At 45.3% G+C, this 27,878-nt stretch overlaps 1 protein-coding gene and 1 long non-coding RNA gene across 2 annotated transcripts in view; one reads left to right on the top strand and one right to left on the bottom strand.

Moving 5' to 3' along the window:
- The window catches only part of LOC113010990 (phospholipid phosphatase-related protein type 4-like), an 80,619-nt gene that overhangs the window by 39,637 nt on the left and 13,104 nt on the right, over nucleotides 1-27,878 (top strand). Inside the window, exons 4-9 of the mRNA XM_026150342.2 lie at nucleotides 1,731-1,926; nucleotides 2,662-2,719; nucleotides 6,212-6,385; nucleotides 13,155-13,290; nucleotides 17,392-17,620; nucleotides 24,724-25,339. Coding sequence (XP_026006127.1) covers nucleotides 1,731-1,926; nucleotides 2,662-2,719; nucleotides 6,212-6,385; nucleotides 13,155-13,290; nucleotides 17,392-17,620; nucleotides 24,724-25,339 — 1,409 coding nt within the window. The remainder of the gene's footprint in view (nucleotides 1-1,730; nucleotides 1,927-2,661; nucleotides 2,720-6,211; nucleotides 6,386-13,154; nucleotides 13,291-17,391; nucleotides 17,621-24,723; nucleotides 25,340-27,878) is intronic.
- Nucleotides 9,617-13,170, bottom strand: LOC145421904 (uncharacterized). The gene is made up of 2 exons (XR_013903280.1): nucleotides 12,279-13,170; nucleotides 9,617-10,816 (listed from the first exon to the last, which is right to left on the bottom strand). It is a non-coding gene; the product is annotated as an uncharacterized LOC145421904 (long non-coding RNA).

The following is a 27,878-nucleotide window of genomic DNA, read 5'->3' as shown; positions in this document are numbered from 1 at the left end:
TTATTGAGACATTTAAAGCAGGCTTAGGCTACACAAAGATTTCCCAAGCCTTGAACATCCCACGGAGCACTGTTCAAGCCATCATTCAGAAATGGAAGGAGTATGGCACAACTGTAAACCTACCAAGACAAGGCCGTCCACCTAAACGCGCAGGCCGAACAAGGAGAGCGCTGATCAGAAATGCAGCCAAGAGGCCCATGGTGACTCTGGACGAGCTGCAGAGATCTACAGCTCAGGTGGGGGAATCTGTCCATAGGACAACTATTAGTGGTGCACTGCACAAAGTTGGCCTTTATGGAAGAGTGGCAAGAAGAAAGCCATTGTTAACAGGAAACCATAAGAAGTCCCGTTTGCAGTTTGCCACAAGCCATGTGGGGACACAGCAAACATGTGGAAGAAGCTGCTCTGGTCAGATGAGACCAACATGCAAAACGCTGTGTGTGGCGGAAAACTAACACTGCACATCACTCTGAACACACCATCCCCACTGTCAGATATGGTGGTGGCAGCATCATGCTCTGGGGGGGCTTCTCTTCAGCAGGGACAGGGAAGCTGGTCAGAGTTGATGGGAAGATGGATGGAGCCAAATACAGGGCAACCTTGGAAGGAAACCTCTTGGAGTCTGCAAAAGACTTGAGACTGGGGCGGAGCTTCACCTTTCAGCAGAACAACGACCCTGAACATAAAGCCAGGGCAACAATGGGATGGTTTAAAACCAAACATATCCATGTGTTAGAACGGCCCAGTCAAAGTCCAGATCTAAATCCAATCGAGAGTCTGTGGCAAGATCTGAAAACTGCTGTTCACAAACGCTGTCCATCTGATCTGACTGAGCTGGAGCTGTTTCAAAGAAGAATGGGCAAAGATTTCAGTCTGTAGATGTGCAAAGCTGGTAGAGACAGACCCTAAAAGACTGGCAGCTGGAACTGCAGCAAAAGCTGGTTCTACAAAGTATTGACTCAGGGGGCTGAATAATTACGCACACACCACTTTGCAGTTATTTATTTGTAAAAAATGTTTGGAATCATGTATGATTTTGGTTCCACTTCTCACGTGTGCACCACTTTGTGTTGGTCTTTCACCTGGAATTCCAATAACATTGATTCATGTTTGTGGCTGTAATGTGACAAAATGTGGGAAAGTTCAAGTGGCCGAATACTTTTGCAAGCCACTGTACCTCCTTTGCACAGTATCAGCTTAAAGCACTTTTCGCAGGCTGCTGAGTTTGCATCTTTTACTGTGAAGTACAGCCAGACTTTGACCACTTCGCCTTTGCCTTTAATCTGTAGCTCTGCTCAAAAGAACGAACGTACCTGGGCCCGCCTACTATCCTTGGAAAGGTAAAATGATTGGCTAGAATCCAAAGTGTATGACATCTCAAGAAAAAACAAAAGGCACCGAAATAAAGCACCGAAATGTGCGCTGCTTTTCGGTCTGGTTACTACCGTTTATGTCAGAACCGGTGCCCCGGATACCGGAACCCATCCCTACAGATAAGTGCTTGCAGACTGCGGTTTTCTGATCCATGTACGTGCACATTTTTGATTCTCCAACACGTAAATAAAGTTTGTGAACGAGGACAGAATTTCTCTTGTCATGTCTGGAGCAGATAAACAAGCACTTAATAGGAGCCACTGAATAACGATGTTATGTAATATGACTATTATATGTTGGTGTATTATATGAATGCGTATAGTGTTCTCTATTGTAAAAGCTTTCTTTTTTTACAGGTGTCCATATCTTTGGCCTGTGTGTGACAGCACTGATAACAGACATTCTTCAGCTATCCACTGGCCAGCATACTCCCTATTGGCTGGATGTATGCAAACCTAACCTGACCCACCTTAACATGTCCACCTGCGATGAAGCGTTTATCCTAGAGGATATCTGCTCTGGACAGGACATAGGGCTCATCAATGCTGGCAGGTGAGGCTTTGATTTACTGTGTGTGGGAGAGTGTGAGAGTGGATGCATGTGGGTGTGTTTTTGCACAAAACACTAGTACTGCCTCAAGTTGTAAAGTGCACACACATTGGACAGCAGAAGCTATAGAATGAAAGAAATGTTGTCATTTCATTAATAATAAAGCACTGAACAAGAGCCACAATCCAAACTGTGGGCGTTTCAGCTGTATGTTTTACGTTGAGCGTAACAGACTGTGCCTGCACACGCCAAACTGCTGACCAACGTCACTGAAATTTATATGTAGAAGGCATTGTCAGTCATCTCGAGCATCTTTTTCCAAACACCATTTCCTTCAGATTATTAAAATGTTCTTTCTGTTATGAAAATATAATTATTAAAGGCAACCTTTATGCAAATCTGTAAACAGATTAAACAGACCTACTCAGTGACCCATTTAATCATTTTACTGAACTATACTGCGTCATACTTGGTATATTAAGGACAACAGATCAAGCTTTAGCTAAGAAGCTGCATTTACCTAGAGCAGATATTAAAAACCAGGTTGAGCCGTTGCCCTTCTGGTTATCCTTCCTCCTTATTGAACACCTGCTCGGGCAGATTTGTCAGCACGCACACGTCACGCGTCCAAGTTTCTTTGAAAGTCATTTCTCTGTTGCACATGAATATTCAGCATTGTTCTCAGCTGTCTGAACATGATAATTAACATCAAGAACACTCTGCCGCTCTGCTTTATAGGAAATCTTTCCCCTCCCAGCATGCTACGCTGGCTGCCTTTGCTGCTGTCTACATCTCAGTAAGTGGTTACTGCATTTACACATATGAAGAACAACACTTCAGTGTGACCACAGTCCTGTTCTAACCGTTATGGCTTGTTGCAAATCAAATCAAATCAAATCAAATCACTTTTATTGTCACATCACATGTGCAGGTACACTGGTACAGTACATGTGAGTGAAATTCTTGTGTGCGAGCTTCACAAGCAACAGAGTTGTGCAAAATACAAGAATGGCTACATCTGAAACTAATAAATATATGTACAATATATAATAGTGTATGCATTTCTGGATGTGTATACTAAATATTTTTCTACGTGTGTGTGTGTGTGTGTGTGTGTGTGTGTGTGTGTGTACACATATTTTACAAATTAAATAGAGTAAACAATAAATAAAATATACAGAGTGAGACATGTGCAAAACAGTGGCGTTACTGTACAGTATGGAGTGCATAATGTTAAAGTTCCAGTAGTGAAGCTGAGGTGTCTATGACGTGTTCAGCAGTCTGATGGCCTGATGGAAGAAGCTGTCTCTCAGTCTGCTGGTACGGGACCGGATGCTGCAGAACCTCCTTCCTGATGGAAGCAGTCTGAACAGTTGATGGCTGGGGTGACTGGAGTCCTTGATGATCCTCCCCGCTTTCCTCAGGCACTGCTTCCTGTAGATGTCTTGGAGGGAGGGAAGCTCACCTCCAATTATCCGTTCAGAGCACCGCACTACTCGCTGGAGAGCTTTGTGGTTGTAAGCGGTGCTGTTGCCATACCAGGTGGTGATGCATCCAGTGAGGATGCTCTCAATGGCACAGTGATAGAAGGTCCTGAGGATGCGGGGGCTCATGCCGAATCTTTTCAGTCTCCTGAGAAAGAAGAGGCGCTGCTGCGCCTTCTTCACTGTTTTGTTTGTGTGTACTGACCACGTAAGATCCTCAGCCAGATGTACTCCAAGGAACCGGAAGCTGCTCACTCTCTCCACAGCAGCGCCGTTGATGGTGATGGGGGTGTGTACTTCTCTGCACCTCCGGAAGTCCACTATCAACTCCTTTGTCTTTGCGACGTTGAGGGTGAGATGGTTGTCTTGACACCAGTGGGTCAGGGCGCTGACCTCCTCCCTGTAAGCCGTCTCATCACCGTTGGTGATAAGACCCACCACTGTAGTGTCGTCCGCAAACTTGACAATGATGTTGGAGCTGTTAGTGGCTGTGCAGTCGTAGGTGTAGAGTGAGTACAGGAGAGGGCTCAGTACACACCCCTGTGGAGCACCAGTGTTCAGTGTGATGGGGGATGAGGTGATGCTGCCCAGTCTGACCACCTGGCGTCTGTCAGACAGGAAGCTAAGGATCCAGCTGCAGAGGGAGCTGCTCGGTCCTAGATCCTGCAGTTTCCTGTCCAGCTTCGAGGGAACGATGGTATTGAATGCTGAGCTGTAATCTACAAACAGCATTCTCACATACGTGTCTCTCTTCTCCAGGTGTGACAGGGCAGTGTGTAGTGTCAGGGCTATGGCATCATCAGTGGACCTGTTGTGGCGGTATGCGAACTGTAGAGGGTCCAGTGAGTCGGGTAGTGCAGAGCAGATGAAGTCCCTGACCAGCTTCTCGAAGCATTTGCTTACGATGGGGGTCAGGGCTACAGGTCGCCAGTCGTTCAATGAGGAGATGGTGGAGGATTTGGGTACAGGGACGATGGTGGCCATTTTGAAGCAGGCTGGGACTACAGACAGAGAGAGGGAAAGGTTGAAGATGTGCGTGAACACTCCAGCCAGCTGAGCCGCGCATGACCTGAGGACGCGGCCGGGAATCCCGTCCGGACCAGTAGCTTTGCGTGCGTTCACCTTCCTGAAGCACTTCCGCACATCCTCCTCAGACACAGTGTGCGCACTGACGTCATCCGCGGTGCGCACACTGTCCGGTCTCATGGTGTTCGCTGTGTCGAATCTAGTGTAGAATACGTTTAGATCCTCACACAGAGAGGCCGTGGTCTGCGGTGTGCTGGTTTTCCCTCTAAAGTCTGTGATCGTGTTTAGTCCCTGCCACATACTCCGAGGGTTGTCAAACTGTTGCTCCACCCTGTCCCTGTACTCACGTTTGGCTGCTTTGATCGTCTTCCGGAGTTGGTAATGTGCGTGTTTGTAGTCCGATGTGTTCGCGGAGGCAAAGGCGGTGTTCCGTGCCGCGCGAACATCTCCGTTAATCCAGGGTTTTTGATTTGGGAAGGATTTGACTGTTCTGGATGGGACGACATCTTCCACGCATTTCCTGATAAATCCGCAGACTGAGTCTGTGTATTCATCAATGTCTCTGGCGGCCACGTGAAACATTTCCCAGTCCGCGTGATCAAAACAGTCCCGCAGCGCAGACTCCGATTGGTCCGTCCAACAGTGCACCGCCCTCCGGGTTGGAGCTTCCTGTTTCAGCTTCTGCCTGTAGGCGGGCAGGAGCAGGATGGAGCAGTGATCTGATTGGCCGAATGGGGCGCGGGGGAGGGCTTTGTACGCATCCCGGAAAGCGGTGTAGCAGTGGTCGAGTAGCCGGTCTCCACGTGTGTTAAAATGGATGTGTTGGTGGAGTTTTGGTGAGACTTTCTTCAGGTTTCCCTTATTAAAGTCTCCGGCTGTGATAAACGCTGCCTCTGGGTGTGCGGTTTCCTCGCTGCTGATCGCGCTGTACAGTTCCCTGAGTGCACGGTCAGTGTCGGCTTGTGGGGGAATGTAAACAGCCGTAATAATCACTGCTGTAAATTCCCTCGGTAGCCAGAATGGCCGGCACTTAATCATCAGGTACTCCAGGTCCGGTGAGCAGAAGGATTTGACCGGGTGCACGTTCGCATAATCACACCAGCTGTTGTTGATCATGAAACACACACCACCGCCTCTGCTTTTCCCAGTAAGATCCTGTGACCTGTCCGCGCGATGCACAGAGAACCCCGGTAGTTGTATTGCGGAGTCCGGTACTTTGTCCGATAGCCAGGTTTCTGTGAGGCAGATCACGCAGCAGTCCCGCATCTCTCGCTGGAATGAGATCCGTGCCCGAAGCTCGCACAGCTTGTTCTCCAGAGACTGCACATTAGCCAGTAATAAACTGGGTAACGGTGGTCTGTAAGTGCGCCGTCTCAGTCGAACCAGAACGCCAGATCTTCTCCCTCTGCGTCGGCGTTTGCGGCCTCCAGGGCCAGAGAACAAAGGCGTCTCAGGTGAGATGAATGGGGGGTCTGCAAACAGAGCGTCCGTGTTGCAAAACTTGAACTCCGGAAAGTTATAAGAAAGACCGTCTTTTATGTCCAGTAAGGTTTGTCGGTCGTACACAAGGAGACAAGTGCTGCTCGTGAAAAAATAAAGGAAAAGTAAAATTAAACACAGAAGAAAGCCGTTGCTTGGGGGAGCTCGCGACGAGGCTGCCATACTCGGCGCCATCTTGAATTTCTTGCAGTCACACATGTTACTTAATACACATTAATAGCAGGTTTGAATGAGGCCTGTTAAACAAACATTTGTTAACGTGAGTTTGTGTGTTTCAGATGTACTTCAACACGGTGTTGACTGACTCAGCCAAGCTGCTGAAGCCTCTCCTAGTGTTCTCCTTCGTCATGCTGGCCATCCTGTCTGGGTTAACCAGGATCATCCAGTTTAGAAACCACCCTGTTGATGTATACTGTGGGTGGGTGCTGGGAGCTGCCATTGCTGTTTACCTGGTAAAAGTTACAGTTACATACATCACGATGAAACACGAAAGCAATATTTGAAAGAATAACATAGCACATTACACTATATGCTACTGTAGTCATCTCACACCAGCTTCAGAGGGCCAGCAGTTACAGCGATAAAAGCACACAGAGTCAGATTGTTCTTCTTTCTAGATTTTTAGTTTTGTGTTTGATGAAGATCGTTTCGAGGTAATATAGCTGCTTTAGGACATGTGGCTCCAAACAGCTTCAGGGGCTGGAAAGAAATCTTTCTGCTCAACTGTAGTGCAGAAACTGTTGGATACTTGCACCCACACACCATCACCCTGCAGCCCACAAACACCCAGACACACACACACAAACACACACACTGCCTACACTTTTGTGCAAGAAGAATCTTTGAGGTTTTGCTGCAGAACAACTGTCCACCATCAGATGATTCTCCATTTAAAGTGTTTCACTGGAATAGCATCTCTGCGATTAAGTTTTTATTTTTTACTTGTCACTTGGATCTTCTCCTTGTAGGCTCGCTGCAGTCCGGACTCCTCTGGGCTGTTTTAGAAATATTTAGATCAGAATAAAAAGAAAAAACTCATTGAGGCTGAAGCATCCTGTTGTTTGGCTGCTGCACTGGTTCTGGTTAGCAGGACAGGGTGAGGATGAGTTGATAGCACACAAATAAATACTTTTTGTATTCCAGGTGTTCCACTCTAGCAGAATGTTTTCAACAACATGTGAAGCTGTCTGTCACAGTGTTGGCTGCGCTCTTTCGTTGCTGTGATAAGAGATCGGTGTGGAGAGATGATAGATGTACTGAGAAAGGAAATTATAACGCAAATTCATATTCTGCTCTTAAATAAAAGTAGACCTGACTGGCAGTTTTTATTTATTTTTTTCTCTTGTCAGCAGACTCCTGTGGCAGTTACAGGTATAAATCATTCACACCACCAAATTATAAAACAGTAACAGAAGCACAGGGACGGAGAAGTTTCCAGAATGCATTGCATAGCTACATACTTCAACAGTTAATGGGATGAGTAGAAATAACTGATCAAGTAGACACATGACCAAAGTGCCAAAATCACAACCTGGTAGCTTTTATTGTGAAACCCCCTCCCATACAAGTTCTTCCTGTACCATATATGTGCAAAGGACAGCTTCTGAAACAGTTGTGAACTTCTACTGTTCACATGTCCACAACTAGCATCTTTAGCTTTTGTTAATCTGCTATTCTCTCACTAGGGAAAACAGTGGGTGGGGACTGTGGCATGGCCAAAATGATTACAACCATGCACAGTGAACCTGCGATATCATTGCCTTTGAAATGGTTGCTTCAATGACAAGAACCAGGTCTGTGACCACTGGCGGTCAGTTGGCCAGTGTGGAGCAAGAGCGAGTATTGTCTTTATGGAAAAACCAGGATTAATGATATAATACATGGACACAGTGAGTAAATCAACTGGGAATCTGATCAAACACAAGACAGAATAGACTGGCAGCATGTTGCTTTATTGCTTATAACTGATTTAATTGCATTGGGTGCAGTCTGCCGCTGTCTATTGTGGCCTGGCCTGCAAATAGCATGTCCTGCTACATCTTCAGAGCAGCTGCCAAAAAACCTGCTACAGTACCAAGTCTGGGTGACACTTGTCCAACATAGGTACAGTCCCCCACTTCAACCACTGCAGTGTGAAAAAGGCTTCAGGAAACACCTCGCTAATCTTTCCATCAGGCCATGAAGCTCTGGTTAATTGGGGATCGACAATTATGACATTATCCAGCTGAAGAGAGGCTGTATCTCACTGCCACTTAAACCAAGTTTGCAGGGCCGCCAGATAGTGGTGCAGAAACCCTGTCCAGAAGCAGTCAGACAGCACTTGACAGGCCCTTCAGTGTTTACGTCTAAACCGCCCTGAATCATGATGTACTGCCTACGGTGCTGAAGGCGCGGACTGCCCCATCAGCCACAAACTGGCTGGATCTGGGTCTGTCAAGCGTAATGTTAGGAATGCCCTCAATCTCAACCAGGAATATTAACACTTCGTGGCTGATGACTTCTGAGCCCAGGGTTGCAGTCAGGGCAGTGCTCAAAGTACTGATTTTGCTCTCCAAGGGGCCTCCAAATTCAGGAGCTCTGGTGGGTTGCAGTGCAATTGTATTTGGTGCTCCGACAGCTAAGTCTGTGGGGGATTGAAAGTTTCTTGTAACTTCCTGTCACCACCTTCTAAATGTGAAAAGCAGACCTCAATGTTTTTCACGCCAACGGCCAACTTTAACCTGCAGTGGTCCAAAACAGTACATTTCTGTTGAGATATGAAGTCAGAGCCAAGCAGGATACAGGGTCTTTGGGCTGATTGGTTGGGCTCTCCATCTTTGGCAAACAGAACAAGAGTGCTGTTCTCTTCTAGCAGCCTCACAGCCACAAAGGATCCAAAGCTTTGTCCTCAGTTCAGCAAAGAGGCCCTCTGCACCAGGGTGTTTCACATTAAACTCCACGTGTCTGATTAACAGCTTTGCCACCACATCTCAAGTCAAGGACTACAGGGGAAATCATCCTCCAGACTTTGACAGTGCCATAGACAACCACCCACCCGTATCAGCTGAAGTGATTCATCATATTGTTGGTCCAAGGTCATCAAGCAGTTTGATTAAGGGACCCGATTCCCACCTGTTCTCCCACCTGCACTCAATTTCTTCAGGAAAGCTGTCTCATTAAGCAGACTGCAAGATGCTGGCCTCTGATTCCCAGAATTCGTCCACTATCGAGGTCTCTTCAGTGTTTAAAGCCACCCCGTGAAGGTGCCACGTGGTTGCCTTCACTAGTTCATTGAAGGTGCTAATCTGCTGAGCATCAGGTAGAGTATATCAAGGGGTATTTACTGCTGCAACTAGCCAGGACGTGGACCTTCTTTGCTCGTCCGTGATGCCTTCATTGTATAATGTGTATAACAGTATTTATAATAGAGTAAACCGTCCAATGGCTCGGTGGCAGCTACAGATTGGCTATGGAACCAAAGACTGTCAGCAGTCTTACCAGCTTGATAAAAGGAGCCTCCAAAAAGCCTGACTTGAGAGGGCTCCTTTGTGAACTGAAGAAGTCTTTTGGATGAGAGGTGAAACATCTTCACAAATGTAAAGAAGTCCATTTGCCCCTTTTTAAAGCTCTTAAGACCATCATCACCTGGATGACTGAGAACATAAAACGCCCATATTTTCCAGTAGTGTATTGCAGAAATAAGATAAGATAAGATAGAACTTTATTAATCCCTCGGGTGGGTTCCTCTGGGAAATTCGATTTCCAAAAAAGCACAGCACCGACAGAAGTTACAGAGTTACAGAATATTATATATATATACACACACACACACATATATATATAAATACAGAGACAATATAAATAAAATATACGAAGGGGATAAATAGAATAAATAGGAATAAAAAATAAAAAATAAAAATACAAGTGAATTGCACATTTCAAGTATTGAGGTCTATTGCACTGTTGACTATTTACAAAAGTATTGCACAAAAGGAAATGCAAACACATGAAAATGCAAAACATAACTATGTGGTTTTAGAATATGACACATCAAAATTCCACATTTGCCAATTTTTCTAGTTGACGTCTTTGATTATGTCAACCAATCGTTGAGGTCCTGCTGACATAGCTCCGAGTCTTCCTCCATTAATAGTTCCCTCATTTTGTTGATGACGTCATTGGCCTCTATATACACATTCACAGTACTTCTTGAAGGACTCACAATCACCATCTCCCTGATGGCTCATTCCTAGCCCATTCCTCCAAAGAGCATCTGGGCATAACATGGGGAACACTTAATGACAAACACCCACTCCTACACCTTAGGTTAGGAATTCTTCTCATATCACACCAGAGAAAGTATAATAGTGGCTGGTCTTCAGGTAGCAATCTCACCTGGTGGGATATTCCCAATATTCCTCATAGCAACAAAATCCCGCCTGAACGTCAGGAGGAACCCAGGAGAGATGCACTGAGGTTGGGTCTGGCAGTAGCAGTTCATCCAGGTTTTGGCCTTTGTATGTCAATGAACAGCTAAACACATCTTGATTTGTCTCATTATGAATCACCATATGATGAAGAATTAATCAAGACTGGAGGGTCTAACCTTCCCTCACTGTAATCACCTGCCTTCTCTAGCTTCTCAGTCTCAGCTTGGTAAGCCTCAGTTTTTCTAGATAATAATAATAATAATTATAATAATTAATCCGGCTTCCTCCCACCGTCCAAAGACATGCAGCTTGTGGGGATAGGTTAATTGGATAATCCAAATTGCCACTAGGTGTGAGTATGAATGGTTGTCTGTCCCTGTGTGTTGGCCCTGCGACAGACTGGCGACCTGTCCAGGGTGTACCCCGCCTCTCGCCCTATGACAGCTGGGATAGGCTCCAGCGCCCCCCGCGACCCTGAAAAGGATAAGCGGAAGCGAATGGATGGATGGATGGATAATAATAATAATAATAATAATACATTTTATTTAAAAATAGTGCCTTTCAGAACACCCAAAGACACTGTACAGCAAATAAAACAGATATATATATAAAAACAGAAAAGCTGGGAATATACACAATAATAAGAGTAACAGATAAAAGTTAAGAGCATGCAGAGGTTTAAACATAAGCAATTTTAAACAGATGAGTTTTGAGGGTGGACTTAAAATGAGGGAATGAAGTAATATTTCTGAGGTCAGGGGGTAAGGAACGCCACAGTCGAGGGGCAGAGCAACTAAAAGCCCCGCCCCTCATTGTAACTGGGGGGCAGGGCTAGATCTAACTAGATCTCCGCTGAGGCTCTATACCGCACAAGCTGGGAAGGACTGCTTCAGGCGCTGAAATGAGAGTGGGCGTGTTACTTGCATGTAGTAGTTGAGTGGCAAATCTGCATACTGATGCTACTTCCACTCTAGCTGTTTGCCTCCAGCAGGTTAATGACATCTTGATCCATGGCCAGTTTAATTACCAAAGTACTGCTGCTGAGGAGATGGTGGTCACTGCTGTTTGTGGCTGCACTGTTAACATGACTTGACTCGCAATGTCTAGCATGGTTTTCAGTGCTGCTGGCCCCCCAGGTTGGCTGAGATGGTAGTCCGATAGCTGTTGTCGGGACATATCAGCCTATCAGGAGTGGCTGAGCATTCATAAATGGTTTCAAGGGGAAAGTCTGGAGGTGCCTATAAGTGCACTGAAGTGCCTACACAGTTTAAAAGTGTTTGGCTACACCAAGCCCATTTTACACAAGACTTTTAACTGGCACCAGTCAGCCTGGTGGTGCAGTTCACATCACCAGCAGGGATTTTTTGGCTTTGACCTATGTATAGTTCTGCTGTCAGCTGTCTAAAATGTACACACTGATCTGATACATTTGGTGTTTTGCTAGAGTAAGAGTCATACGCTTTGACCTTCTCTGTGAGCATTTGGGGAATTTTGAGCTGTTGTTAGCAGAGTTGTGACCACATCTGAAGAGCAAGAGAAATCCTTTCAGAGAGCCAATTGATCCTGACCAGAGTCCAGTGTGTCTGATGTAAAATGGTGTTATTTTACTATTTGTATATTCAGTATTGGTGTTTTGAGCTACTAGTGCAGTTGTTGCCAAACGGAGTGGTCTAATTAGCTCGATCTGTTTAATCCAATCAGGGAAATCTCATCTGCACATATGCGATTATGTCAAGCAGACCCAAAAGGGCAGACAAACTCAAAACAACCCAAACTCACAATGCAGTGATGAAGGTTATTTACCGTGCAATTTGACGACACAGGAAAGTACTTATAGGCTGGTAGCACATGAGGGATCGGAGGGGAGAGGGAAAACTTGACATTTTAAATTGCCAAGTTAACAAGTGGAGTTATCGAGTGAATCAATAAATCCTACCTGTCACACTTTTTACAGCAGACAGCTGGCTGAGCAGGTGAACAGGTTAGTAGGCTGGTAAGTAGGCAAACTGAGGCAGGCTGGTGACACTGAGACATCCAGGTAAGGGGAACGCTGGCACGTCGGAGCGGTGAAAGTGGCAGGAATCCAGCGCGGTTCTTCTGGCAGCTCTTGGCAGAAACAGCCATGCAACCTTGACAGAGGTTTCTCTGCAGGAGAGAGAGAGTCTTGGAATAGACTTGTTGCCTCTGAAAAAAAAACAGCTGCCCCATAAACATGCCAAACAATCACCAGATGAGCCAGAGAAACCCTGGATGCCTGTCCATCCACGTATTACTAAAGAGACTGAGGAAAGTCAAAAACAAACTCTGGTCAGCCTTTATCACAACCAGTGTTTGAAAAATCAAATGCTGCAAATCCGTCCCACAGATTTGTTGGTCTGAACAGCTGCATTAAGATTAAGTGAAGCAGAAGAATATTTTTCACAAGTGTGTAATGGCCTTGAGGTGTCTTTGAACTTGAGATGATCACAGAGCTCTTGGTATTTAAACCTATGGCATCAGGTAGAACAATCTTTTCCTCAGTCTAACTCAGTCTAAAGAGTTTTGCTACAAAATTGATGTGACACAAAAGATAAATACATGTCAGTAACAGGTGATAATCATATGTCAGTGCAGTCCCCAAAATAGTAAAAATACACATTATCTTCCAGCGATTTAGTTACAGAAACATCACTTTTACCTTAATCTTTGTTTTTTTTGATGTTGCTATTTTTTTAATTTAAAACATACAGACTGAAAATCTCGTTGGTTCAATATTCAAAAGGTTCTGTGTTAGCTACATGCTTCTCATTACTGTCAGTGTGTTTGGATGCAGGGTGTGTATGCCGTGGGGAATTTCCAGCCTAGTGAAGATTGCTCCGGGAGTACACAACCTGCCCCCATACTGAGAGAGCCACCCCTCTCCTCCTTGCCCAATGTCAGCCAGTCAGCAATTGGCAACAGCCACCAAGGTAAAGCTACGCCTGCTACTTTAGATTACAGGTTACATCATCCTGACATGTCGATTAGTAACATTGTTTCCAGAAAGAATGTTCTTAACAACTGTTTTTGATCTGAGGGGCTCTCGGGGTTCAGCCCAGTCCTAACAAGTGTGATCCTGGGCCAGTGTGAAAATACTTATAACTCATGGAAAAGCTCACAGTATGACTTTCAAGAAGCTAGAACTTGAAAATCTTTGGCATTTTTGCTTGATTGAGATTAATTTTCTTCATTATTTTGCTGTGATTGATAACTATAGGCAAAAGAGTTGTGTATATCCAGTGAGCATGAAAATACTAAATGTCAGATTTTATTAAGTGGGTAATGTGATGTTTAAATGTCACACGATTCCTAAAGTTGATCAGCTGAAAGGTCTCTTGATACAGCTGTTGTTGTCAAGTAGTATTCTCAAGACCACTGTAGTCAGTCGACTCCTCCGAATTTAAATATTCATCTTTTTTTAATAATTCATGTGTTGAAATGTGAATCTCGAGTGCTGCCATTTATAATGAAGACTGGCTAATGTAAGTGAGCTCCTAATCAGAAAGGACTGCTGTGGTTACCGACTGCACTAATTCATATTTAGTGGTATGATTTCAATTCAGTTCAGTTCAAGTCACAACAACAGTCGCCTCAGGACGCTTTATATTGTAAGGCAGGCCCGACAACAAGACATTTAAATTACCACTTTTGAGCAAGCACTTGGAGACAGTGGGCAGGAAAAACTCCCTTTTAACAGGAAGAAACCTCCAGCAGAAGCAGGCTCAGGGGGGGGCGGCCTGGTTGGGGTGATGGGAGGAAGACAGGATTAAATACACACTTTGGAAGAAAGCCAGAGATGAATAATAAGTAAGGATTACATGCAGAGTTATGTAAAAGCAGATAGTGAAGAAGAAATACTTCATGGGAAGCCCCCTGCAGCCTTGGTCTCCCATATGGAAAAGATTTATATAAATCTTATAAAGTTTGTATCTGTCTTGTGTGAAACTTGTATGAAAAGCATACAAGAGTGAAAACAGATCTATATAAATGAAACTTGTATGTTTTGGATACTTCCTAAAACAATATATGAAAGTAATGAGAAAGTGGCCACTTTCATGAGTAAATCATATAAGCCTGATATGATTCACTATATGAAGTAGGTCACATCTGATGCAAGTCTTTTATAAGTTTTTACTATTACAAATTTGAAATAAAGCACGGTGGATTGGAAGATGTGCAGCAACTGTGGCCATGCCCAGCCCATTATCAGCTGATGTGGGCTGGCACTGAGATCAGCTGATCTGTTTGCACTTGAGCTCAACGTCATAAACTGTCTATGAAATATCTCCAAAAGTTGATTCTGTTCATCTGGACGCAGTGTTTTCAGTGGGAGAAACGTTTTGTCACTCGTCCAAGTGACGTCTTCAGTCTCAGCTGACTGCAGGTTTCAATCTTATAAACAGGACATCTGCATAATGACTGAAACCAGCTCAGTGAAGGAACAATAGGCTGGGAGGTCAGTTCCTTAACCTTCCCTGTCCAGGATGTTACATCCTTATCGTTGAAAGAGTGTCCACTGGCCTGTAGGTGTAAACAGAGTCCTGGCCTGACGAGGTGGCTCTTCTGTGTTGTGCCATCCTCTTCGCCAGAGGTTGTTTGGTTTCCCCGATGTATAAATCCTGCCAATCCTCCTGCACTTAACAGCGTACACTCTGTTACTCTGTTTGTGTCGAGGGACCCGATCCTTGGGGTGGACCAGTTTTTGGCGCAGCGTGTTTTGGGGTTTAAAAGCCACAGTCTAAGAAGGCTAACCTGCCACTCTTAGACTGTGAGATTTCCATCAGTAATGGGGGACATCTAAAAGTGTACCGTAAACTTACACAAACAGATCAGTATTCAACATTTGACTCTCATCATCCACTGGAGCACAAACTGGGTGTCATCAGGACGCTACAACACAGAGCGAACACCATCCCCACTGACACAGCAGCCAGGGAGGCAGAAGAACATCAAGAAGGCCCTGAGTAAATGTGGTTACCCCAGCTGGACTTTTGTCAAAGCTGGAAAGGCTCCAAAAGAAAGCTTCAGCTGATCCAGGAGAGAAGGACAACCGCTGCCTAAGAGAAAACCTGTAGTGATCCCGTACATGTTAGGAATATTGGAACAGCAGAGACACATTTTCTCTAAACACCGCGTCTCTGTGGCTTTTAAACCCCAAAACACTCTGTGCCAAAAACGGGTCCACCCCAAGGATCGGGTCCCCCGACACAAACAGAGTAACATAGTGTACGCTGTTAAGTGTAGGAGGACTGCCAGGATTTTTTTTTTTCTTTCGCCTGTCCCGTTTGGTTCTTTTGCATCAGAATTATTGTCTAAAGGCAAAGAAAGATGCTCAACGGATTTACTTTACCAAATGGACCATCCCAGCCTTGCCGTAATGGTCTATTTGATTCACCTTTTATTGTTTATTTTATTTATTTTTTTATTTTCACTTGCTAGATACGGGACAGACTTGAATGAGGAAAAGAAAAGGGAGAAAGGAAGAGGGGAAAAACAGTGGAGAAGAGGGACGGGGATAAATGGCAAAAAAACAAAAACCAACAAAATAAGCAGACAAAAAATGCATCTATCAATCACCTGGATCACCTGTTGAGAAAGAAAAAAGAAAACAAGCAGAAGAAAACAAGAGTAATAGAATAAACAACATCACAATGATATATGGGAATATGACAGTAAATACTAAACATTAAACATTATTGTGCAGCACATAAGATCAACAGAACACAGTGTGCTTTGAGGTAGGAGCCAAAAAGGGTGTAGTTTGTGGGTGTGATCACCCGTGTGTACACCTGTGAGCATGGACGCGCTTGTTTTTAAAAGGTTCATGTAATGATCTGCTAGAGGGTGTGGGGGGGCCACAGCCCCGTCCTCCAGGGCATGAAGCAGGTATGGAGGAGATCAAAACTCCAGACATCCAGAGGCCCCCAGAACACAAGAGACCAAGGAAGACCAACAGAGGGGCAGCCGCGCCACTGTCCCAGAAAGAGCTGAGGAGAGTCCCAGATGAGGGACTTATGCCAGGATTTATACATCGGGGAAACCAAACAACCTCTGGCTACAACACAGCAGAGCCACCTCGTCAGGCCAGGACTCTGCAGTCTATCTACACCTACAGGCCAGTGAACACTCTTTCAATGATGAGGATGTAACATCCTGGACAGGGAGGAACGCTGGTTTGAGGGCGGAGTCAAGGAGGCCGTTTACGTGAAAAGGGAAAGAGCATCTCTGAATGGAGGAGGGGCCTAAGGGTACATCTGTCACCATCTTCCAATGCTGTGATTGCAGCCATTCCCCAACTCTCTGTGAATGGGACTCATGGTTATTGATCAGTGGTTGTTGATCAATGGTTGTTGATCAATGGTCATGAGAATTTGCATAATTAAGATCAATGAACTGACCTCCCAGCCCATTGTTCCTTCAGTGGGCTGGTTTCAGTCATTATGTAAATGTGCTGATTATAAGATTGAAACCTGCAGTCAGCTGAGACTGAAGACGTCACCTGATGATGACGAAACGTTTCCCACTGAAAACGTCCAGATGAACAGAATCAGCTTTTGGAGATTTTCTTACCTGGATGACTGAGCGTGCATCAAGATGTCTATGAAATACTTACCTGAACACCGTGATGTCACCTGTTGGTTGGTTATGTGCGCTTATGAAGCTATGAACATTTTCATGATCTTAGCTATTTTTAAACCAGATGTCGTATCAAACTTTGAAAATCATCGGCTCGTGATTTGTGAATGAAAAGTCAAGAACCAATAAGCATAGACTGGTTTCACCTGCTCTAAAGGGAATCATAACTTACACACTGAACATCACTTCGTTTTCAGCATGACCTGAAACTGGCGAATGAGACCATAACCTCGACATGAAAGTGTTTAGTGTGGTCACAAACCCTGAGAGCCGGTGTTTGTTTCCCATAGAGCTGAAACAGAGGAGCTGCTGGCTATGACACACTGACACTTCTGTGGCTTCACCCTTTCTAACCTGTTATTAATGTTTGCCTTGGCTTTGTTGTCTTCTGATAGGCCACCACACACTGGGTCCCAGCCAACCAGAACCTATTATTACAAGGACTTCTTCCCACCCCTTAGTCCCAGAGCAAACAGGACCCATGCTAACGCGTAGCGCCTCCTGTCGAGAGCCGTCTATGACCAATATGAAGAGAGCCAGTGCTGAAGTGGAGGTGATAAGTCCGTCCAGTCCGTTAGGCAACCGTGACAACATGATGACCTTCAGCAGCAGCACACTGCCAAGGTAGCTGTTTTTTAATGAGTCCATAGTCATAGTTGCACTTTGGAATATCTAGTTTTTTATTGTTTTAGTTGAAAAGATATCATGTTTATTTTATCCATTTTTTTCAGTAATTTTTTCCAGCAAGTAAAATTGTCTGTTTTAGAGATTCTGGAAAGTAAGGAGTTGCAGACCAAGACGAGCTGTCTGCAGGGTCCATGATCTTTGGATCGTTATAAACCGTGGAATAATGGCAATGATTAGGAAACCTGATGTAGTTTCATGTTGAGGGAGTGTTGATGGGCAATATGAGGCTGATGGGTCATTGTCACCACCTCGACAACGTTCGGGGGGGTGGGTGTCATGGACACCTACGTTTGTGAGCGTAGGTGTCCATGACTTCAACGTCACAGGTCACGAATTCTTGTCAATGTGATAACTTGAAAACAAGAACACGTAGCAAATTGATACCATGTTGTCTAGAAGGCTGAGGGAAGCACTGGTGGTCGCCAGTATTTTTGAATTCCACTTTATACAATCATGTGCCAGGTGGAGGTTTTTAATAAGTAAAGTAAAATGTTATTTATATAGCACCTTTCAAGATAAAATCACAAAGTGCTTTACAGAGGCAGAAAACAGACATCAAAATCTAAAACAAAACAAAATCAACCAAAAGCGAGTTTAAACAGATACGTTTTTAACTGCTTTTTAAAAGACACGACTGAGTCCACAGATCTCAAACTCAAAGGGAGCGAGTTCCAGAGTCTGGGAGCCGCTGACGCTCTGTCACCTTTTGTTTTTAACCTTGTATGCTGGACAACCAGCAACCCCTGGTCACAAGACCTCAGGGACCTGCTGGGGTGATAAGAACCAAGAAGATCACTGATGTACGTTGGAGCTACAAAAATATTTGTGTTTGGGTCCATTTGAAGTTCAACGACTCTGATACTCAGAAAACGGCTGAGTATCGTTTCCAGGTCCTGAATGTTCAGAGGAAAAATGCAGAGTGGAAAGCTCTCATGCAAAGTTCCAGAGAGACATTCGGGACTGCAATCTCCTCTGCTTCACCGAGACATGGCTGAACCCAGCGGTGCCGGACCACGCCATCCAGCCGGCCGAGTTCTTCTCGGTTCACCGCATGGACAGGACACGGGACTCGGGGAAGTCAAGGGGAGGCGGCGTGTGTTTAATGGTGAACAACAACTGGTGCAACAGTGCGAACGTTGTTCCTCTCACACGCTCCTGCACACCAAATCTGGAACTACTGTCCATCATGTGTCGTCCTTACCTCTGGAATTTACATCGGTCATTGTAAGTGCCGTTTATATTCCACCACAAGCGGACACGGTCACCGCCTTATGCGAGCTGCATGAGGCACTCACACAGCACCAGACACAACACCGGGACGCTGCGCTTATTGTGACGGGGGACTTTAATAGCGCCAACCTCAAACGCGCAGCGCCGAACTTTTATCAACACATCTCCTGCCCCACCAGGGGTGAAAGGACACTGGACCACTGCTACACTACGGTCAAGGACGGCTACAAGGCACAATCCCGCCCTCCGTTTGGCAAATCTGATCACGCCGCCATCTTCCTCATGCCAAAATACAAACAAAGGCTGAAACAGGAAGTTCCGGTTCAGAGGAAGGTCGCGCGCTGGACGGATCAATCGGTGGCCGCGTTACAGGACGCACTCGACGACGCAGACTGGGGCATGTTCAGAAACAGCTCCGATGATGATGTCAACGTGTTTACGGAAGCGGTTGTGGGATTCATCGGGAAACTAGCGGATGATACCGTGGAGACAAAGACTATCACAACGTTTCCCAACCAGAAGCCGTGGGTGGATAAAACCATCCGCGACGCTCTGAGATCCCGCACCGCTGCCTACAACACGGGACTCACGACGGGGGACATGGACCCGTACAAAGCCGCGTCATATAACGTGCGGAGGGCGGTGAAAGAGGCGAAGCAGCGCTACGGGAGGAAACTAGAGTCACAACTCCAACAGAGTGACTCTAGGAGCCTGTGGCGGGGACTAAGGACAATAACGGACTATAAAGCACCAACAACCGGTATGACGAACGCGGCCGTGACTCTGGCAGACGAGCTGAACACTTTCTATGCTCGCTTCGAGGCTGCAGCTAAGGACTCCAACAATGCTAGTGTTAGCGGCGCTAACGGCTGCAGACAGGAAGATACTGCCAGCACCGGAAACGTGCTCGTCATCTCCGAGCATGAAGTAAGGAGAGCCTTCAAGAGAGTGAACACCAGGAAAGCAGCAGGACCAGACGGCATCCCAGGTCGTATCCTAAGAGACTGCGCATACCAGCTAGCTCCTGTGTTCACTGAGATATTCAACATCTCTTTATCTCAGTCGGTGATCCCCACATGCTTCAAAGAGTCCATCATTGTTCCTGTCCCGAAGAAACCCCACCCTGCTTCTCTCAATGACTATCGCCCTGTAGCCCTCACCTCAGTAGTGATGAAGTGCTTTGAACGCCTGGTCAGAGACTTCATCATTTCTTCACTACCAGACACACTGGACCCACTACAGTTCGCTTACCGTCCAAATCGTTCCACAGACGATGCCATCTCTCATCTCCTCCACACATCACTCACTCACTTGGACACTAGAAGGGGGAATTATGTTAAAATGCTCTTCATAGACTACAGCTCTGCATTTAACACCATAATTCCCTCCACACTCACCACCAAGCTGGAGCATCTGGGACTCAGCTCATCTATGTGTCAGTGGATCTCCAACTTCCTAACTGGCAGACCACAGGCAGTAAGGATGGGCGGACATGTCTCAGCCTCCACCACTCTCAGCACTGGAGCCCCCCAGGGGTGTGTTCTGAGCCCCCTGCTGTACTCTTTGTACACATATGACTGTGTGGCCACTACCAGCTCCACCACCATCATCAAGTTTGCTGACGACACCGTCGTGGTGGGCCTGATCTCTGATAACAACGAGACGGCCTACCTGAAGGAGATTAGGAATCTGGAGAACTGGTGCCAGAGGAACAACCTCCTTCTAAACGTCAGTAAGACAAAGGAGCTGATAGTGGACTTCAGCACTAAGCAGGAGAGGAACTACCAGACCCCCGTCATCAACGAGTGCCCAGTGGAGAGAGTGGACAGCTTCAAATACCTCGGAGTTCACATCACGCAGGACCTGTCATGGTCCTGTCACATCAACACCGTGGTGAAAAAGGCCCGACAGCGTCTCTACCACCTCAGACGCTTGAGAGACTTCCAACTGCCCTCCAAGGTGCTCAGGAACTTTTACTCGTGCACCATAGAGAGCATCCTGACGGGAAACATCTTAACCTGGTTCGGGAACAGCACCATGCAGGACAGACGAGCTCTACAGAGGGTTGTGCGATCAGCTGAGCGCACCATCCGCTCCGAGCTCCCTGACCTGCACTCAATCTACAGCAGGCGGTGCTGGACCAAGGCCAGGAAGATGGTGAAGGACCTCAGCCATCCCAACAACAGACTGTTCTCTCTGCTGAGGTCAGGAAAGCGATTCCGCTCCCTGAAGACCAACACAGAGAGACTGAGGAGGAGCTTCTTCCCGCAGGCGATACGGTCTCTCAATCACACCACCACACAGTACTGACCCACACATATGGTTCTTACACACACTGGACTTTCTGGACATTGTTTTCACTTCATCACTTAAATCACTTTAAGCATATTTGCACTGCACAAGTCATAATGTGGATTGCACAACACTGGTCACTATATTCTTCATTTCCGGTTAATACTTGTACAGCTGCTGTTATTGTGTATATATTTATTTATATTTCTTCATACATTCTTATATAGTTCTATATTGTGTATTTTGTTGTACAGTTATTTTATTTTCAACTTTAATTTATATATTTTATCTTATTCCTTCCCAGTTAAATTTACCCTTCATTCTAATTTGTGTTGTACAGTTATTTCATTTTTAACCTTAATTTATATTTTATTCCTTCCTAGTTAAATTTACCCTTTTTAATTTTTCATATTTATTTCCTATCTTATTCATAGCCTTTTCCTTTTTTGTTTTCTTTAGGTCACGAGCAGTTGTCCAAGCATTTCACGACATATCGTACTGTGTAAGACTGTGTACGTGACAAATAAAATTTGAATAAAATTTGAATTTGAATTTGACTTAATGTAGGTCATTTATTCTGGCAACAGGATTTATATTAACTTTCTAATAAACTAATAAACAAGTATTCTGAACACATGTTTAATGCTGCTTTACAATTTGAAGATAGAGTATCATATACTGTTTAATGGTCTCGGTAGGCTACCTGGAAGATCATCGTTTTTCCCAAGCAAACAGTGGGAGGTTTGGGGAAGAACAAACATGGAAGCACTGCAACACCAGTTCTTTGTATTCAGCCCTCGTACATCAGTAATAATAGCCTGTTTTTCCATTCACACACTGCAGCTAGAGAGATGTGTTCAGAGAGATCTGTCTGATCTGTAGATGTGAGAAACCCAAATATCAAGTCGTTCATCCGGGTAACACTGAATCTAGAAGTAGGTGAACAGAATGGAAAATGTAAGTAAAAAACTGAATGCCAGTTTAATGCTGCCATTACTCTTTGCCTTTTCTGGATGTAGCGTTGGCGGTGGCTGTTAACAGGTTAACTGTGATGGAGCGGGACCTCTGCAGGGACGCCGTTGGCCGTAGAATAACAGAACTGCAGCGTGCAGTCATTGGCATTCGCTGAGCATATGAACAGACTAGATTATGCTGTAGGAGTAAAACAGTAAGTTCTTGTTGTGTTTATAAGAGAAGACAAAGTGTGTTTTATGTGCAGATGAGTGAACAGTTCGTTCAGCCGTCGTCTTTATTAAGCAGTCTTAGCTCACAGAGTCCGCCGCCACTGAGTACACATTGAGACGTGAAATACCAGTACATACATACGTGTGTGTGTGTACACTTTTTGTTTGTTATTGTGTGAATGCATGTAGTTGGAATATTATTGGAAGTTTGGAAATACATTTGTATATTATTTTTTCTTTAATTTCCACAGTCGGCCTTGAGTGCCTTTGTTCCCACGGGCAGTGTGCAATGACAGAGACAGCAAAGGGATTTCAGAGGTGACAAAATTGTCTGTTGATGTGAGGAAGGAGCCTCACAGTTTGTGTGGTGACACTGAGAACAACTGGTTTGGAAACGACTTGGACAGAACCACTGTGGAGCAGGGACGATGATGCAAAACGGCTCTCTGATGGGGCGGTGTAGCTGTTTCACTTTATAGGTTTATACATGTACAAACAAGTATTTGAGTAACGTACTAATAGATGACGTCCCCAAGGTAACAAGAACAAACAAAACCTGGATCTAATGTTTGTGTCTGTAAAAACAAAGATCCCCTGAGGCACAGGATGTTTAAAGACAGACGGCTCAATGTGAAGCATCTTACAGGAAAAAACACAAAAAGGCCATTTTTAGCCTTTATTGGACAGAGACGGTGTAGATGGACAGGGAGACAGACTCAAAGCCAACAGTGTTAGCAGAACAGTCCAAAGCAGCGCCTGAGTAGAGGTGGGAGATAACAAAGTACAAATACTTTGTTGCTGTACTTAAGTAGAATTGTCAGGTACATGTACTGGAGTATATATTTTTCTGCAAACGTTACTTTTACTCCCTATATTTAGGCAAAAATCTGTACTTTCCTTACATTTCTACACAGGCTTGTTGTGCAGTCTGTCATGATTAGGCTGTGTGGCAGGCAGGAGAGGACCCAAACGCAAAACTCACGGGGACGCGGGGAATAAACTCAGAAAGCACAGCTTTACTGCTGGAAAGACGGATCACGAGTAATACAAAACTAAACTGGGAAAAACTAAATATAAAGCTCACCAGGAAACACAGGGAGAGTCACACACAGCATGAGGGAGAACGCGACACTGAACCGAGGGAGACGTGGACATAAATGCACAGAGAGTAAACGAGGGAAGTGGGAGCACATCTGGAACACAGCTGACACAGATAATCGTAACGAGACAGGGCAGGAGTGAACACAACATGACGCACACTGACGAGAGACTGTCAAAGTAAAACAGGAAGTGCACAGAGGTTCAGACAGGAGGAGAGAGCACGGACATAACGGGCTGGGGAATAAAACACAAGGAGGGGAAACAAGGGTTCACAGATACACAGAGGGGCACACAGAGGGGAACCAAATAAGGAACATCTTAACAGAACCTAGGAACCAAGGCATGAATAAAGAACAAAATACAAAACACACGAAGACTAAGAATACCACGACAGTATCGCTTGCAGGGTTGATCTTCGGGGTTAAGGTGGTGCAGAAGGAGAAGCTGTGGCCTCGCACTTCAGACGAGTGTGTTATCTACTTCCTGAGCTAACTTCATTTAAAATGCCTTCGCTGAAAGCAGTCACAGAACAATTTGATGCCCTGCTCCTTTTTTGACGGCAACACTTGCTTGCTGCACAACAAAAAATCATTTGATTCTTTATGACTGCCATTTTTTCCTACTGACCTCAGAACAGCAAAAAGGCAGTCAAAACGCAGCAGAAGCACTGAGCCCTAGAAACAGAGCTGGTAAGAGTCACAGAGCGCCACAGAAACACAAGAGCCACATGTGCAACATGAAGAACAGCTGCATGCAGGCCATGGGCCTCTGCATGCTCCCTGTTATGTGGCTCACGCTGCTGTTCTCCTCTCTGGATGTTCTGTCAGATACAGTGGAACCAGTAACCTCAGCATCCAGTACATCGTCCTACTGGGGAGACTGGGGCTGCCGCTGGACAGCGACATGAATGCCAGTGCCCAGGTTTCTGTCCTCTGAGTATCCATACAGTGCTGAATTATTATTTTTTTAATTTAAATTGTGATGCTGTGTTATATTAGAAATGTCCAGACTTTAAACAACACCATAACATGTTTGGAAATGTTCATGGGCACAAAGATAACAGCTCTACCAGAACGCTAACTGGGCATTTGTGCTTTCAGTTTATGAATTTGACAGAACAATTATATTTACCAAAATCAATTAGTCATTTGTGAAGATCAAGCAAAGAAGATCATGAGCTCAGTGCTGTCACTCTTTTCTTTCTTCTCATAGTGCCTTTATCTTTCTTTTCAGATCCCACGGAGGTTCCTCGCTGGAGGAAGGCCGTATTCCACGGCGTCACGCTTCCATCCACGCCTCGATGGACTCAACCCGGTCCAAACAGCTGCTCAGCCAATGGAAGAACAAGAACGACAACAGGAAACTGTCTCTGCAGGTGATAGACGGTATCAGGCCCGCCTCCTCTTCATCTCCTCAGAGGAACATGGAGCTGCGCTGCTCCTCTGAGCCGTCTGCCATGGGTCTGGAGGTGGAGCTCCGCGGTGGGACCCACCTGCCTATAGCCACAGGCCAGGAAGCTGAGCTGCGTGCTGGGGCGCACATCCCAGTTCAGTACATGAAACTAGCAGCTAGCTCTGTTCCTATGGCCAATCATAATCATCTGTCCCATAATGGGAGCACTGCAGTGACTGGTGGGGCCAGAGTATCTATCCAGTCCCGACCTGGATCCTCTCAGCTAGTTCATATCCCAGAGGAGGAAAATCCCACCAGCAAGGATCAGGAGAGTGAATCCGAGGACAGCATCATGGACGGGGGTGGGTCAGTGAGAGAAAAGTGGCTGAGAGTGACGGAGAAGACCACCATCCCTTGCAGGCCTCTCAGTGCTGGAGGACAGCCACGTCTCATGCAGGTTTGTAACTTCTTTGACTTCTTTCTTTAAACGTCAGAACCAGGACAGTGACGTGTAGCAGGGTAGAGCTGCATTAGTCCAGGCAGGAGATCACAAGCACCACAGACGCCTTCCTACAGGAATCTACAGGGACTCATTTGAACAGCAGTATGGTTGCTGTTGACTGACAGCTCTTAATGCCATCCTTTACTTGTAATATACGTTTGTCCAGGCTTCAGTTGATGTTACCTGGCAGGATACAGTGTGTGCTTCCTCCTCAGACCACAAGGGGAACGTTTGTCTGTTACAGTCTTCCAAACCATCAAAGTGTCTTTTAGACCCCATTCCCACAAAACTGCTCAAAGAAGTCCTGCCATTAATTAATGCTTCGATCTTAAATATGATCAACCTATCTCTAATAATCAGCTATGTACCACAGGCCTTCAAGCTGGCTGTAGTTAAACCTTTACTCAAAAAGCATCTCTAGACCCAGCAGTCTTAGCTAATTATAGGCCAATCTCCAACCTTCCTTTATATCAAACATCCTTGAAAGAGTAGTTGTCAAACAGCTAACAGATCATCTGCAGAGGTTTATTTGAAGAGTTTCAGTCAGGTTTCAGAGCTCAGCACAGCACAGAAACAGCTTTAGTGAAGGTTACAAATGATCTTCTTATGGCCTCTGACAGTGGACTCATCTCTGTGCTTGTCCTGCTAGACCTCAGTGCAGCGTTCGATACTGTCGACCATAATATCCTATTAGAGCGATTAGAACATGCTGTAGGTATTACAGGTACTGTGCTGCAGTGGCTTGTATCATATCTATCTAATAGACTCCAGTTTGTGCATGTAAATGGAGAGTCCTCTTCACACACTGAGGTTAATTATGGAGTTCCACAGGGTTCAGTGCTAGGACCAATTCTGTTTACATTATACATGCTTCCCTTAGGCAGCATCATTAGAAGACATAGCATACATTTACACTGCTATGCAGATGACACCCAGCTCTATCTGTCCATGAAGCCAGATAACACACACCAATGAGTTAAACTGCAGGAATGTCTTAAAGACATAAAGACCTGGATGGCCGCTAACTTTCTGCTTCTTAATTCAGATCAAACTGAGGTTATTGTACTCGGCCCTGAAAAGCCTAGAAATATGGTATCTAATCAGATTCTTACTCTGGATGGCATTACCTTGGCCTCCAGTAACACTGTGAGGAACCTTGGAGTCATTTTTGACCAGGACATGTCCTTCAACGCACATATTAAACAAAAATGTAAGACTGCGTTCTTCCATTTGTGCAACATCTCTAAAGTTAGAAATATCCTGTCTCAGAGTGACGCTGAAAAACTAGTTCATGCATTTATTACTTCCAGGCTGGACGACTGTAATTCATTATTATCAGGAAGTCCTAAAAACTCCCTGAAAAGCCTTCAGCTGATCCAAAATGCTGCAGCAAGAGTCCTGACAGGGACTAGAAAGAGAGAGCAGATTTCTCCTGTTTTGGCTTCCTGTTAAATCCAGAATTCAAAATCCTGCTCCTCACATACAAGGTCTTAAATAATCAGGCCCCATCTTATCTTAATGACCTTGTAGTACCATATCACCCTATTAGAGCACTTCGCTCTCGCTCTGCAGGCCTACTTGTTGTTCCTAGAGTATTTAAAAGTAGAATGGGAGGCAGAGCCTTCAGTTTTCAGGCCCCTCTTCTGTGGAACCAGCTTCCAGTTTGGATTCAGGAGACAGACACTATCTCTACTTTCAAGATCAGGCTTCAAACTTTCCTTTTTGCTAAAGCATATAGTTAGGGCTGGACCAGGTGACCCTGAATCCTCCCTTAGTTATGCTGCAATAGGTGTAGGCTGCTGGGGATTCCCATGATGCACTGGGGGTTTCTTCTTCACTCACTATGTGTTAACAGACCTCTCTGCATTGAATCATATCTGTTATTAACCTCTGTCTCTCTTCCACAGCAGGTCTTTATCCTGTCTTCCTTCTCTCACCCCAACCAATCACAGCAGATGGCCCCGCCCCTCCCTGAGCCTGGTTCTGTTGGAGGTTTCTTCCTGTTAAAAGGGAGTTTTTCCTTCCCACTGTCGCCAAAGTGCTGCTCATAGGGGGTCATATGATTGTTGGCTTTTCTCTGTATCTACTGTACACTATAAAGCGCCTTGAGGCGACTTGTGTTGTGAGATTGAATCTTCTGCAGATGATGCCTGGGGTGCCCTGAACCAGCCCCCATCCTGTATTAATGGCACACTTATTGTCTGGAGGCACACAGAGCTTCTCTGTGGAGAGCACAGAGAGTCTGTCACCTTTTCACCGTGTGCTTGCTCCAAGGGGAACTTTCTGTACACTGTAAGGTCTTCACCAAGGTTGGGCGAATATATCGACAACAGGCTGAGCCTTTCATTGGTTTTACACGAGCGATTTATTTATTTATTTGTCCATGAGTAAGTTTGCTAATAATGTTGGTTGAAGCCAAGAGAAGCAGTCAACAGAAAATATAATAGCGCTGTTTTAACGGCGCCCTCCTCAGACTGCGTCTAAATGCAGTGAT

The sequence above is a fragment of the Astatotilapia calliptera genome, chromosome 18 (assembly GCF_964374335.1).
Source record: "Astatotilapia calliptera chromosome 18, fAstCal68.1, whole genome shotgun sequence".
NCBI classification, from domain to species: domain Eukaryota; kingdom Metazoa; phylum Chordata; class Actinopteri; order Cichliformes; family Cichlidae; genus Astatotilapia; species Astatotilapia calliptera.
Note: the sequence above shows the minus strand (reverse complement) of the source record. Positions and strands in the feature narration are given on the sequence as shown.